The sequence below is a fragment of the Chiloscyllium punctatum genome, chromosome 3 (genome assembly GCF_047496795.1).
Source record: "Chiloscyllium punctatum isolate Juve2018m chromosome 3, sChiPun1.3, whole genome shotgun sequence".
Lineage (NCBI taxonomy): Eukaryota > Metazoa > Chordata > Chondrichthyes > Orectolobiformes > Hemiscylliidae > Chiloscyllium > Chiloscyllium punctatum.
The window spans coordinates 139363653-139377158 of record NC_092741.1 but is presented as its reverse complement, the minus strand read 5'-3'; the positions used below and the strand labels follow the sequence as shown (position 1 = coordinate 139377158).

Genomic DNA, 13506 nt, shown 5'->3' with positions numbered 1-13506 from the left:
AGAAAAACAATCCTTTACCACCACCCTCTGTCTTCTAATTTCAAGACAATTCTGTATCCAATTGGCCAGCTTCCCCTGGATTCATATAATCTAACCTCACTAGTCTACCATGTGGAACTTTGAACACCTTGATGTGCATATAGACAACATCTAACAGTCTGCCTTCAATCATCTTTGTCACTTCAAAAATAAACTCAGTCAAATGAGAATTTCCTACACACATGCTGACTATCCCTAATCAGTCCTTGCCTTTCCAAATGCACATAAATCCTGTCCCTCAAACCTCTCCCAACAACTTACCCACCACAGACATCAGATTCAAGTCTATATTTACCTGGCTTTTCCTAACTATGTTTCTTAAATAATGGCACATTAGCCACTGGGATAAGGTACTGGAAGACTGGAAGTTGGCTATCAAATGGTACAAATATCTCAGCAAGGAGCCCAGCAATCTCTTCCCTAGCTTTCCATAAAGTTCTGGGGCATACCTGATCAGATCCTTTATCCACCACGGTATTTTAAGATGCCCAGCACTGCCTCCTCTGTAATATGAAGATTTCAAGATATCTACTTATTTCTTCATGTTCTCTAGCTTCCATACCCTTCTTCACAGTAAATACTGGACATAATACTCATTTAGTACCTCAACCATCTCCTGTGATTCCATACATGGATGGCCGCATTGATTTTTAAGGGACTCAATTCACTCCCTAGTTATTCTTTCTTCCCTCAAGGCATTTGGAGGATCTCTTTGGATTCTATTTCATCTCCCCTTTTTGCCCTCCTGTTTTCCCTCAAGCGTATTCCTCTATATTTCTCAAGAGATTCACTTGACCGGGCAGATGCCTCCATTTTCTTGGCCAAAGACTCTAATTTCTGACGTCTTCCGTCATCCCCTTACCCTTCACACAAACAGGAACATATTAACATTTTTAAAGGGCTCCCGCATCCCACCTGCCCCTTTACTTGCATATAGTCTCTCCCAGTCAACTTTTAAAGTCTTGTTTAATACTTTCTAAATTGGCTTTCCTCCAATTTAGAAATAACTTTAGATCAGGTATGTCCTTTTCCATATTTCTATTAGTTTTAAAATAACTATGATCACTGGCCCCAAAGTGTTCCTCCACTAACCCCTCAGTCACTTGTTCTGTCTTATTTCCTAGGAGAAGGTCAAGTTTTGCTCCTTCTCTTAAAAGGTACAACCACTGACTGAACATCAAAAATGTTCTTTGATACACTTAAATTCCTCTCCATCGAAGCCCTTAACACTATGGGCAATCCCAGTCTCTACTCGAAAAGAGAAAATGCCCTACTATTACAACCTTATTATTCTTAAAGATAACGGAGATCTTCTCACAAATTCTCCTTACAGCTGTAACTTTATCTTTAACCAAAAACAACACTCTCCCTTTTTCATTGCCCCCTTTCTATCCTTCCACTAAGCACACATCCTGGAAAATTAAGATGCCAATCCTGCCCCTCCCTGAGTCATGTTTCCGTAACAGCCATGATATCCAAGTCCCATGTTCCCAACCATGCCGAGTTAATCTACCTTATCTGGGTGCCTCTTGCATTGAAATAAAAGGAATTTAATTTAGCAGTCTTACCTCATTTTCTGTCTTGCTCTTGCCTACAACTTCCTCAGCCATGATCCCAAAACATCAAGCCCTGCCCCTGTACCAGCTCCTCAGCACACAGTTCGAAGAATGCACTGCTGCTACAGAACATATGCTTCTGGCACTGAACATCCACTTAAATGTTCCCAGTCAGTCAACGTGTCTCTTTTTGCACAAGTGATAGCACCTTCATTGACGAGACAAACAGAGCAGAGCAATCCAATATGGGAATCTCGTATCTCTAGATGATGACGTTGAAATTTTTCATTGTGTCCTTATTGCACTTTTTTCTGACCTCCATGCAAAAGCTGGCAAACAGGAGGCAGAAGATCACAACAAGCCAGGCAGCATCAGGAGGTGAAGACGTCAACATTTCAAGCATAACCCTTCCTCAGCACTAGATATGGGGGTGGGGGCAGCTACAGATAAAGAGGGGGTTGGGGTGGGTGGGGAAGAGTCACATAAGGGTGAGGCAGCCTACCACTACCTCAACCACTCCATTCCTCTATCTGTCGCTCGCCCCCTTCTCCACCCATCTAGTCCTGAAGAGTTATACCTGAAACGGTGACTTCTCCAACTCCTGATGCTGCCTGCTTGCCATATTCTTCCAGCTCCTGTCTGTCTACTTTGGATTCCAGCACCTGCAGTTTTTTTTCCTCTCTCTCCATCCATGCAAACGTTGACCTTCAATTAACTGGCCATGGGGGGGGGGATAAAAAAAGTATTTTGGCACTCACCAGGCATTCAGAATTTTATACGGAAAAACCAAAAGAACCCAAAAAAATCAATTTAGTGAGGAGAATAAAATAGATTGCAATGGCTTTGATTAGTATATAGGAAACAGAGGGGCTGAATTAAATGTTAGTCACGGAGGCAGACAATGAAGCCACATGCTAATTTGTGTATGAGAGATGTTGAACAAATACTGTGTCTTTTCTCAGCAACAGAAGTCAAAATCTGTACCAGAAAAGGTAGTTCATAAAAGTGAGGAACTTAGTATACTAAACATAGATAGGAGCAGGAGGCCATTCAGCCCTTTGAATCTGCTCCACCATTCATCATAATCATGGCTGATCATCCATCTCAATACCCCAATCCTGCTTTCTCCCTGTAACCTTTGATTACATTCACCCCAAGTACTATATCTAGCCACCTCTTGAATACATTCAATGTTCTGGCATCAACTACTTCCTGTGGTAATGAATTCCACAGACTCCCCACTCTTTGGGTGAAGAAATGTCTCATCTCCACCCTAAATGTTCCACCCTGAATCCTCAGCGTGTGACCCCACTTCTGGATGCACTCACCATCAGGAACATCCTCTCCGCATCTACCCTGTCAAGTCCAGTTAGAATTTTCAAAATGTCTATGATATTCCCCTCTCATTTGTCTGAACTCCAGCAAAAACAATCCTAACCTAGTCAACCTCTCCTCATGTGTCTGTCCCACCATCCCCAGAATCAGCTTTGTAAGTCTTTGCTGCACTCCCTCGAGAATAAGAGCATCCTTCCTCAGAAAAAGAGGCCAAATTCATACACTGTATTCTCCGTGTGGCCGCACCAAGGTCCCTGCTCCTATACGCAAAAGCTCTCGCAATGAAGGTCAACATATTCTTTGCCTTCTTTACTGCCTGCTGCACCTGTATGCTTACTTTCAGCGATTTTTGCTCAAGGACAACCAAGTCCCATTGCACACTCCCCTTTCCAAATTTACAGCCATTCAGGCAGTAATTTGCCTTGTTTTTGCTTCCAAACTGAATAACCTCACATTTGTCCAAATTATACTGAACCTACCATTGATTTGCCTGCTCACCCAACCTGTCCAGATCATGCTGAAGGATCTCTGCATCCTTGACACAGTTTACTCTCCCAACTTAGTAACATCTGCAAAATTTGAGATGTTACATTTTGTTCCCTCATCCAGTTCATTAATATATGATGTGAATAGCTGTGATCCTAGCACCAATCCCTGTGGCACCCTACCAGTTACTGCCTGCCAATTAGAAAAGGATCCATTAATTCCTGAAAGACAAAACAGACATCTTTAGAAGGACCAGAAGTTATAGTGACTGGTTGGAAACTTTAAAGAGGACTTAAGTAGATGCATAAACAAAATAAATAAAAACACTCAAAATTGGTCATGCTGATGATTTGGAAGTACTAGCTTTTGAAGTGCTGCTTTTTCATCTGGTAGCTAGCAAGGCGAGATCATAAGACACAGAATTTATAGAGTTCAAATGACATGAGTCAGAGGCAGTTGAGAGTCTGAACAAGGCAGTTTTTTGGAGAGTTTGAATGCAGAGAATACAGTTGGTGAAGAGATAATTTTCCTAATTTGTTTTGCAGATTCTCCACTATACAATCATGCCAGGTACTCAGGCATCCTAATTAATATTGTGGGTGCAAGTTACCTAAAATAATTATACTATTGTAATCCCAAGTGAAATTACACAAGTCTCTAGTCAATGCATTCCACAGTGGTCATGTCCTTTGTAAAGCTAATCAGTTCTTATTTCACAATGATCATGCTTCCTTATGTTTCAAGATTGTTCTCTACTTTGTTTACAGTGATTAATTTTTCCAATGTTTTACAATTCTCCACCCTACATAAATCAGGTCCCTTTTGTTGCTTTAAACAGGTTTCCACTATGCACTGCAATCACTTCTCTACAGGATCAAACAAATCCCTGCTTTGCACATATAGTAGTGGTCCTGTAAAGCAGGTGGTATTTTTAGTTAGAATGTCCTGACCTCTTTCAATCCCAACAGCTATGTGTCATTCGTATATCCGGTGATATGTCTCTACTGTACTTTACTGCATTCTTTCATGCAATGTGGGGGCTGCTGCTGCATTTATTATGTGGGGAAGAGACAAGGGAGGGAGAGAGAGAGAGAGAGAGAGAGAGAGAGAGAGAGAGAGAGAGAGAGAGAGAGAGAGAGAGAGAGAGAGAGAGAGAGAGAGAGAGAGGAGACAGACAACACAGAGATAGATGACCGGTGACAACTTTAACCCAGGGGTCACCACTCCTCAGGAAAAGAGCGAGGTTAAGGATTCACCTCAGCTGTTGCAGGCATATTGTTGGAGACACTCTGCATTGCAAATGAGCCATCCAGCCAATTGAACTAAATAACCCTCCATCAAGATAGCATAAAGCAGTCTTCTTGAACTACAGTCATCCATATGTTGTAGATACAATCCCAAACACAAATAGGAAGGGAGTTAGGATTTTGACTCAATGAGAGCAAGTTATCCATGATACATTCCAAGCCGGGAAGATGTGTAGCTTGGAGAAAAATATGCAGGTGGCAGTGTTCCAATGCATTCACTGGCCATATCCTTTCCAAAATGCTTCAATAAGGCACAACTCAAAAGAAGTTAAAATGCAGATTATGGATTCAGAGACAACGTTAATAGCTTAACACTGAAGGAGGATAGACTAATGGACCAGAAGTAGAGTGTTGGGAGAAAGGGAATATTTTCTATGAAAAAAAATATGAAGGTACAAGAAGCAAGTTATTCATGATCGACAGAAAAATTCATGAGAGGATTTGATAATCAAAAGGTAATGGTTGCTATTTAAAATTGTATTTAAAACAAGGTCTCTATATATACATTCCTTTAAAAGTGGTGGGCGGCACGGTAGCACAGTGGTTAGCATTGCTGCCTCACAGTGCCAGAGACCCGGGTTCATTTCCCACGTTCTCCCTGCATCTGTGTGGGTTTCCTCTGGGTGCTCCGGTTTCCTCCCACAGTCGAAAGATGTGCAGGTCAGGTAAACTGGCCATGCTAAATTGCCCGTAGTATTAGGTAAGGGGTAAATGTAGGGGTAAGGGTGGGTTGCGCTTTGGCGGGTCAGTGTGGACTTGTTGGGCCGAAGGGTCTGTTTCCATACTGTAATGTAATCTAATCTACAAACACACAAAGGGAAAAGTGAATCAACTGTGGTTAATGAAAGTAAGACTGCATTAGATCAAAGGAGATGGCTTACAAAAGGTGCCATAAAATGTGGTTAACCTCTAGATTGGAAGCAATTTAGAATCCAAAGGATTACCAAGGAATTGATAAAGGGAAAAAAAAAGAGTATGTGAATGCAAATTAGTGAGAAATAAAGGCAGATTGCAAAAGCGCTTTTTTAGGAATGTGACAAGGAAAGATTAACCAAACAAATGCAGGATCATTATTGACAGAAAAAGGAGTATTTAAAAACAGAATAGGGAAATGGCAGAGAAATTCCTCCATGAATATAGAGAATCTTCCAGAAACAGAGTAACAAAAGGACTTGTGAAACTGTGGTACTGAAAGAAATCATGTTAGAAAAAGGAGATACAATTTGAAACATTAACTGGATGGAAGGGTGATTAATGCCCTGAAAGACAGGAGTAACATCCCAGAGTTTTGTGGTAGTGAATACTTTCAAAGTTCTGCAGGAATTTTTCTCCAAATCTACAGACTGGAAAGTAACAAATGTAACCTCCGCATTTAAAAAAGGGAAGGAGAGGGAAAATGGAGAACTACAAACCTATTAGCTTGATGTCAGAAGTAGAGAGTGTTATAAATAAAAGAATTAATTACTCACCTTATAAAATAGATGATACAATGTGCAGAAAGTGTGTTGCTGGAAAAGCACAGCAGGTCAGGTAGCATCCAAGGAACAGGAGAATCAACGTTTCGGGCATAAGCTCTTCTTCAGGAATGAGGAAAGTGTGCCCAGCAGGCTAAGATAAAAGGTAGGGAGGAGGGACTTGAGGGAGGGGCGTTGGAAATGCGATAGGTGGAAGGAGGTCAAGGTGAGGGTGATAGGCCAGAGTGGGGTGGGGGCAGAGAGGTCAGGAAGAAGATTGCAGGTTAGGAAGGCGGTGCTGAGTTCGAGGGATTTGACTGAGACAAGGTGGGGGGAGGAGAAATGAGGAAACTGGAGAAATCTGAGTTCATCCCTTGTGGTTTGAGGGTTCCTAGGCGGAAGATGAGGTGCTCTTCCTCCAACCGTCGTGTTGCTATGGTCTGGCGATGGAGGAGTCCAAGGACCTGCATGTCCTTGGTGGAGTGGGAGGGGGAGTTGAAATGTTGATCTATGGGGTGGTTGGATACAATGGTGCAGTCAACATGGATTTACGAAAGAAATAATGTTTGACAAACCTATTGTGACTCTTATTTTGTTACTTGCAACACAAAAGAAAGCCAGTAGATGTGGCAAACTTGGACATTCAGAAAGCTTTAAATAAGGTCTCACGCAAGTAGATAGTAAGCTAGTAATTAAAATCAGATCACATGGGACTGAGGGTAATATACTAGGGTGGACTAAGTATTGTCAGACAAAGCAGAGCCTATGAACAAACTGTTTCTCAGGATGGCAGGCTGTTACTAGTTGGGTGCAACAAGATTGCGAGGATTACAATTGTTTACTTTTCCAAACGTTCTGATGACAAAATGAAAATACAAGTTTTGAAAGAAACAAGAAAGCTGAAAAAGAGTGAGATAGACTACATGAATGGGGCAAGACCATGGCAGATGAAAAACAACGATAGAAAAATAGAACAACAGACAATTTCTTAGAAATGGAGAGGGGTTGGAAAGTATTGTAGTCCAAAGGGATGTGGATACCATCCTTCATGAATTGATATAGCCTAACTTACACATCAAGTCAGAGTCAGAGATGTGCAGCAAAGAAACAGACCCTTTGGTCCAACTCATCCATGCTGACCAGATATCCTAACCTAATATAGTTCCACTTGCCAGCACTTGGCCCATATCCCTCTAAATCCTTCTTATTCATACACAACACTTAAAGGGCATCTAGATGGGTATCTGTCCCAGCATCCACCACTACTTCTGACAGCTCATTACACATACACAACACCTTCTGCGTGAAAAAGTTGGCCCTTACGTCCCTTTTAAATCTGTAATCTTCTCACCCTAAACTTATGCCCTCTAGTTCTGGACTCCTCCAACCCTTGAGCAATTAATCAGGCAAACATCAAAATAAAAGTAAATACTGTAGCTGCTGGAAATGGAGGGGAAAACAAAGTTCTACAGAAAGTCAGTATGTCTAGCAACAATTGTACAGCAAGACTGTCAACACTGAATCCATTACATCTCTTCTTCAGTATCCAAAAAGAGTACTTAAGAAGAGTCACAGTGGATTCAAACTAGACTAAAAGAGGTCAAGGTAAAGAATAACATATCCAAGTTTGCTGATTTTACAAAGTAGGTGGGAATATAAATTGTGAGAAGCTGCAAGAGATTAAGACAGGTTAATTGAATAGGCAATAAATGTGGCAGTTCGGAGATGGGAGATTTTTCACTTTGATAGTATTAAATAGAAAAGTAGCATTTAAAATAAAAGCATGGAACTTAAAATGTTTGCCCTAGACCATTATGGATGTTCATCATTAGTATATTTTAGGAATGTGGAAAAGGGTATGAAAATGGAGTGAGACAGATAATCAATTGTGTCCATACAAATAATACAGCAGGATAAAGGGGATAAACCATGTACTTTGACTACAGTTTCTTATGAAAACTACTGTAAAAAGGGAAAATAGATGCAAAAACATGTCATTTCCCAACAGCAATTCCAGCGATTGCCTTTCACAAAGTGGAGAATGTAATCATATCTGAAATAAAATATTCTTGTTTACCACATTGAGATTCTGAAAACTCAACACTATATTTGCTGTATTCACACTTGCACATCTTCTTGAACCAGCGTTTGCTTCTTGTGTCATTGCCATCTTCTTTATCTTGTTCAATCGGTATTTCTGTCATTTAATCTCTGACCTTTTACCTTGTCACAGACTTTATTCTTTGTTACATCCCAAGGGACAAGCAGACAATAAACACTTTTTGACTTCTACTTACTTAAGACAAATTACATCCCAGCTTATTTCAATTCTCACAATGCTAACTCAAAGTTAGAAAATTTGAATTGTATCCTGTTTCATTCAGCAGATGATGACTAAGCAGACTTTTTCCACCATTCATAGCATTTTGGCTTCTGCATTTAACTAAAACTGCTTTGGTAAGCATATGCACTATGTGCAGCTGAGTCAATAAATAGTCAACATGGTCATAAAGAAAAACTAGCTTCCACCCAAAACTATTATCTATAAAAAAGCTTTTAAAAAAATTAATACACGTATACAACAGTATAAACACATCAAAAACTGAACTGGACAGCAGAATATCAAATACTAACAAATGTCATGTAATCCAGTTATAGTTTGTGTAAAAATTACTTGTTTCTCTCTTTGCTCAAAATTATTTATAATAAATAGTTTAAAAAGAATGGCACAAGTAGAAATAGATATTTTTCAGAGTGCAATTTAAGTCATTTGGGTTAAGGCAATCTGTCACAGATCATTCTTCCTTTCTATTTCTTGCCCAATTTCTGAAGATTACACTTTTAGCTTAAACTTTCCCTCTATTATTATATACTTAAAACAACAAATGTCTCCACTCCAAATTGAAATTAATAGCAACTCCACTCCTACTTTCTCCTATTCTTTACACTTAAGCTTTCATTGTACATTTTGCCTCTCAACTGATGTGCTGATGACAAAGTCTATCTGCCCATTTGGTTGGACATGGAATTTAGAATGGCAACATTCTAAAGTACAGAGGAAGCTGATATATTCTGGCCAATAGTTATCATTCAATGACTGACTGACTGACTATCTCCAGTACAAGTTAATTGGTCATTTATTTCAACTGTTTTTATTGGACTTGTTTCACTATTTGGCTCTCATACTTGTCTCAACTCCAGACAACGCAAAGTGAGTTCCTCAGTTATGGCCCCAATCCAATATCAGATACTCCTTCCCCTTCATCTTATGGTCAGAAATACAAATGTTTTCTGATTACTGCGCAATTCTTCAGATAATGAAGCAAATGATGTCTGCATACGGTGAAATTTGAACAAACAGGTTTGAGCTGAGAAGTGACAATTAACTTGTACCAAACAATGACTTTCTCCAACAACAGAAAGTTTAACCAACTTGCTATTGCATTCAGTGATGTGACCATTGACAAATTCCCAGCAACATCTTGGTCCACTGACCAGGAATTTAGTTGGGCCAGCCACAAATACTGAGGTTACAAAAGCAGGTCAGAGACTGGATATTCAGCAACATGATTCACTTCTTGACTCAATAAATCCTTTCATCCATCGCCATTGCACAATTCAGGAGTCCGTTATTATTCCTTCAACAAATACAAAAAAGAAACACATCAATCAAACAGGCTACTTTGCCCTCTGATGGAGGATGTCTCACTTATCCGACATCCAGGACCAAAATAGTTAGAAATTTTCTCCAATTAAACATTGGGAAGACCAAAGCTGCTGCCTTCATTCCATGCTACAAACTGTTTCCTAGCTCAGGGACTTCATCCATCATCCTGGAACCATTAAAGGCTGAACCAGGATGTTAACAACGTTAATGAAATATTTAACCAAGATATGAACTTTCAACCACATATCCATAGAACAACTAAGATTGTCTTTTTCCATCTCTGACACCGACCAATATTTGCCCTGCTTCAGCTCACTTGTTTCTAAATCCTTCATCCATGCCTTTATTATCTCAAGACTTGACTATTCCTAAATCTGTGGTCATCTATAATATCCTGCTGTCCATAAACTTGAAGTCATCCAAAAAAAAAATTGCTTCCCATCTCCCTACTTGTACCAAGTCTGCCTCACAGCGCCAGAGACCCGGGTTCAATTCCCACCTCAGGCAACTGTCTGTGTGGAGTTTGCACATTCTCCTCGTATCTGCGTGGGTTTACTCCGGGTGCTCCGATTTCCTCCCACAGTCCAAAAATGTGCAGGTTAGGTGAATTGGCCATGCTAAATTGCCCATAGAGTTAGGTGAAGAGGTAAATGTAGGGGAATGGGTCTGGGTGGGTTGCTCTTCGGAGGGTCGGTATGGACTTGTTGGGCCGAAGGGCCTGTTTCCACACTGTAAGTAATCTAATCAAAGTCCCATTTACCTATCATTCCCATTTTTGCTACTCTAATGCTTGATCAGGAATCAGTGTAATTTAAAAATTCTCATCCCTCTTTCAAAGCCCCCCAATGGTCCCACCTCTTAAAACTCCTTCAGCCCCACAACCTTCAAATATCTGCACTCATCTAATTCTGGTCTCTTGAGAAACCCTAATTTTCTCTCCACCGCTTGCAGCTGAGCTTTGAGATGGCTACATGCAACTCTTTCCTCCTCTTTACCTTTCATTCCTCTATTAGGTTGCTCCTTAAAACCTAGACCTTTGTGCAAGGTTTCAGTATCTATCCTCATGTCAGCTGCATGACCACTTTTAGCTTCATAATGCTTCTGCAAGAAAAGATGTCTTAATATGTTTACAGATGTGAAACCCCAAGTTGAAAAATCACAACACCAGGTTATAGTCCAACAGGTTTATTCGGAAGCACTAGCTTTCGAAAGCTCATGCTTCTGAATAAACCTGTCGGACTATAACCTGGTGTGTGATTTTCAACTTTGTACACCCCAGTCCAACTCCAGCGTCTCCAAATCATGAAACACAAACTGGCGTTGTTGAATATTCACTCATTTCCCCATCAACATATTGGCAATTCCACAAGCTGACAGTACCTACCAAGCAAAATCTCTGCCATTTAGAAACAGCAGCAGCACACTCATAGAAACACTAAAGTTTACCTCTGAGAAACACAGCAGATTTGGAAATAGTTCTCCTTTCTTTCACTATCACTCATTCATAATCCTGGAACTCTTATCCATCACAAGATACGTACCATCACATGGACTAAAGCATTATTAGGGATGTGGCTTTGCACACAACATCCACATCCCCAAGAATGAAAGAGGTGTTTTTAATTAGTACAAGTATACCCATCAATAACTAGCAAAAAAATTGCAATGTTAGGCCACCATGCGATCAAAGCTTTTATACCAGCAGTAAGTTAATTTTAAGACAAACTATCTGGTTTAAAACCAGAGGTGCACTTGTTGCTCTCAGTTTACAATGACTGTTGTTTCACCTGCAGCACAGTTGATTCCATCTCAATCACCTGTCATTCTTCCTCTAATACATCATCACTTTCCTAACGACATCAACTCTGGGGCTTTTAAATAAAAATGGCAAAACAGTAAGTAATTGCTTAACACAATGTGGAAAATTAAGCCACCAATGCCTTTGGAACACGTGCTGCCGATACTGGGTGGAGAACACAGGGAACAAAAATAATTTCCCTGAACCTTCACATCACAAATATCCAAGCTGCCCTGGAAATGCACAAATGCCCTATACTATACTAAAACGCTGAAGTATCTTATCTTTTTCAGTTCGCATGCACGTTTGAGTAGAGCACAGACGCAAATATCAGTACAAGTTCATACAAATTGGGGGATGGGGAAGGGAACGCCTTGTACTTCGAAATGGACCGTCAATCACTGTCCCTGTAGTCCCACACACAAGACATCGAGGCAATAACATTCGTCCAACCTAAATCACTAAGTTCGCAAGTAAGCTCGACAATCTGGACATCGTACTTGCTGAAACTTCTTCAGAATCAAGTTTACAGCCAGTGCTGAAACTTCGCCTGTGCACCAATTTACATCGACGAGGGAAGAGATGTTCGGAATCTACTGGGAAAGCTGGGTGGGGGATTCTTGCCAAGGCAATGAGGCAGAACATTTACACAAACAAACAAAACAACAACAACAACAACAGTGGAGTTCGCGGGTCTGCGACAAGAACAGCGAGAGGACAGAGTACAGTGCAGGGACTCAGCAACTTGAGGGGCGCGATTTCTGGTGTTCTGACAGGCAGATATAACTTAATCTCCTTTAACCGAGGCACAGACTTGGAAACGGACATTGAATGACGTGGGGTGTGGAGGGTGGGAGAAAGAGAGAAAATAACTCACATCGAATTCACAAGAGGAAATAAATCAGATCGAATTCACAAGAGCTTACAAAAAAAAACAGGGGATATTTAATGTTTTGTTTTACAAAGCAATGACAAAAGCTGGTTAGGAAGAGAGGCGTCAGCCATGAGTCTCATTAATAAAAAAAAACAAATCACCCACAAATTAATATGGGGGGGTGGGGGGGTGGAGAAGGGATCAAATAACTGGCATTGATCTGGGGAGGGAAACTATAGCAGAGACCTTGTACCCAGGGAAATATTCGATAGTCCACAGCCTAGCTGGGGGGGGGGGGAAGGCTGCTACGTAAATATTCCAGGAGCTGGGGGGGGGGTGCGGTGGGGAAGATGGTTATTTACAACACCATCACCCCTCTCTTCCCCTCCCCCCCCCAACAACGGCTCGAGGTGAGGGGGGGTGAGGGGGGGGGGAGAAGGAGAAACACTCCGAATGCAAATTCAAACTTTAACATGGCGGCGTCGAAGGCACGAGCGGTCGTAAAACTAAGCCACGTACGGTACCTGATCAATAGAGAGATTGATCGCCTCGCTGAGGGGCAGCAGGAGAGTGGAGCCGGTGGTGCCGCTGCCTCCCGTAGCCATGTTGGTCGGACGGGGAGACGCCGCCAGCGCACAGCCATAACAACAGGGGAGAATCCCCGCCCCCTTCACCCCCCCGGCGGCCAATCACATCCCGCACCTCCGCCCTTCCGCCCGCCCCCACCGGCCCGGCATCTCGGCTTCCATTGGTCAGCGGCGCCACACGCGTCTTGAGTTTCCCTATTGGTCTAACGCGCTGTCACTCACACGTCCCGCCCCCGAGTTTTGTCGTGGGATTATCCTGGAACCTCAGGATTGAATGAATGAAAGGAGGCTGGGCATTGGAAGACTAGTGCACCTTGAATGGACTCAGATACAAACTGTAACCATTGTTCCAATCACAGGGACACCAAACTCTACGTTTTCGTTCTACTGGTGTTTTACGTTG

The 13506-nt window shown here is 41.5% G+C and overlaps 1 protein-coding gene across 2 annotated transcripts in view; it reads right to left on the bottom strand.

The window, feature by feature from the left end:
• The window catches only part of LOC140465662 (lysophospholipid acyltransferase 2-like), a 129889-nt gene extending 116715 nt beyond the window's left edge, over positions 1-13174 (bottom strand). The window contains exon 1 of one of the 2 annotated variants that reach the window (XM_072561257.1): positions 13041-13174. In XM_072561257.1, the coding sequence (XP_072417358.1) occupies positions 13041-13121 (81 nt within the window). In that variant the 5' untranslated portion in view covers positions 13122-13174. The remainder of the gene's footprint in view (positions 1-13040) is intronic. The other variant, XM_072561271.1, reaches the window with a different exon arrangement.
• Positions 13175-13506: the final 332 nt, after the last annotated feature.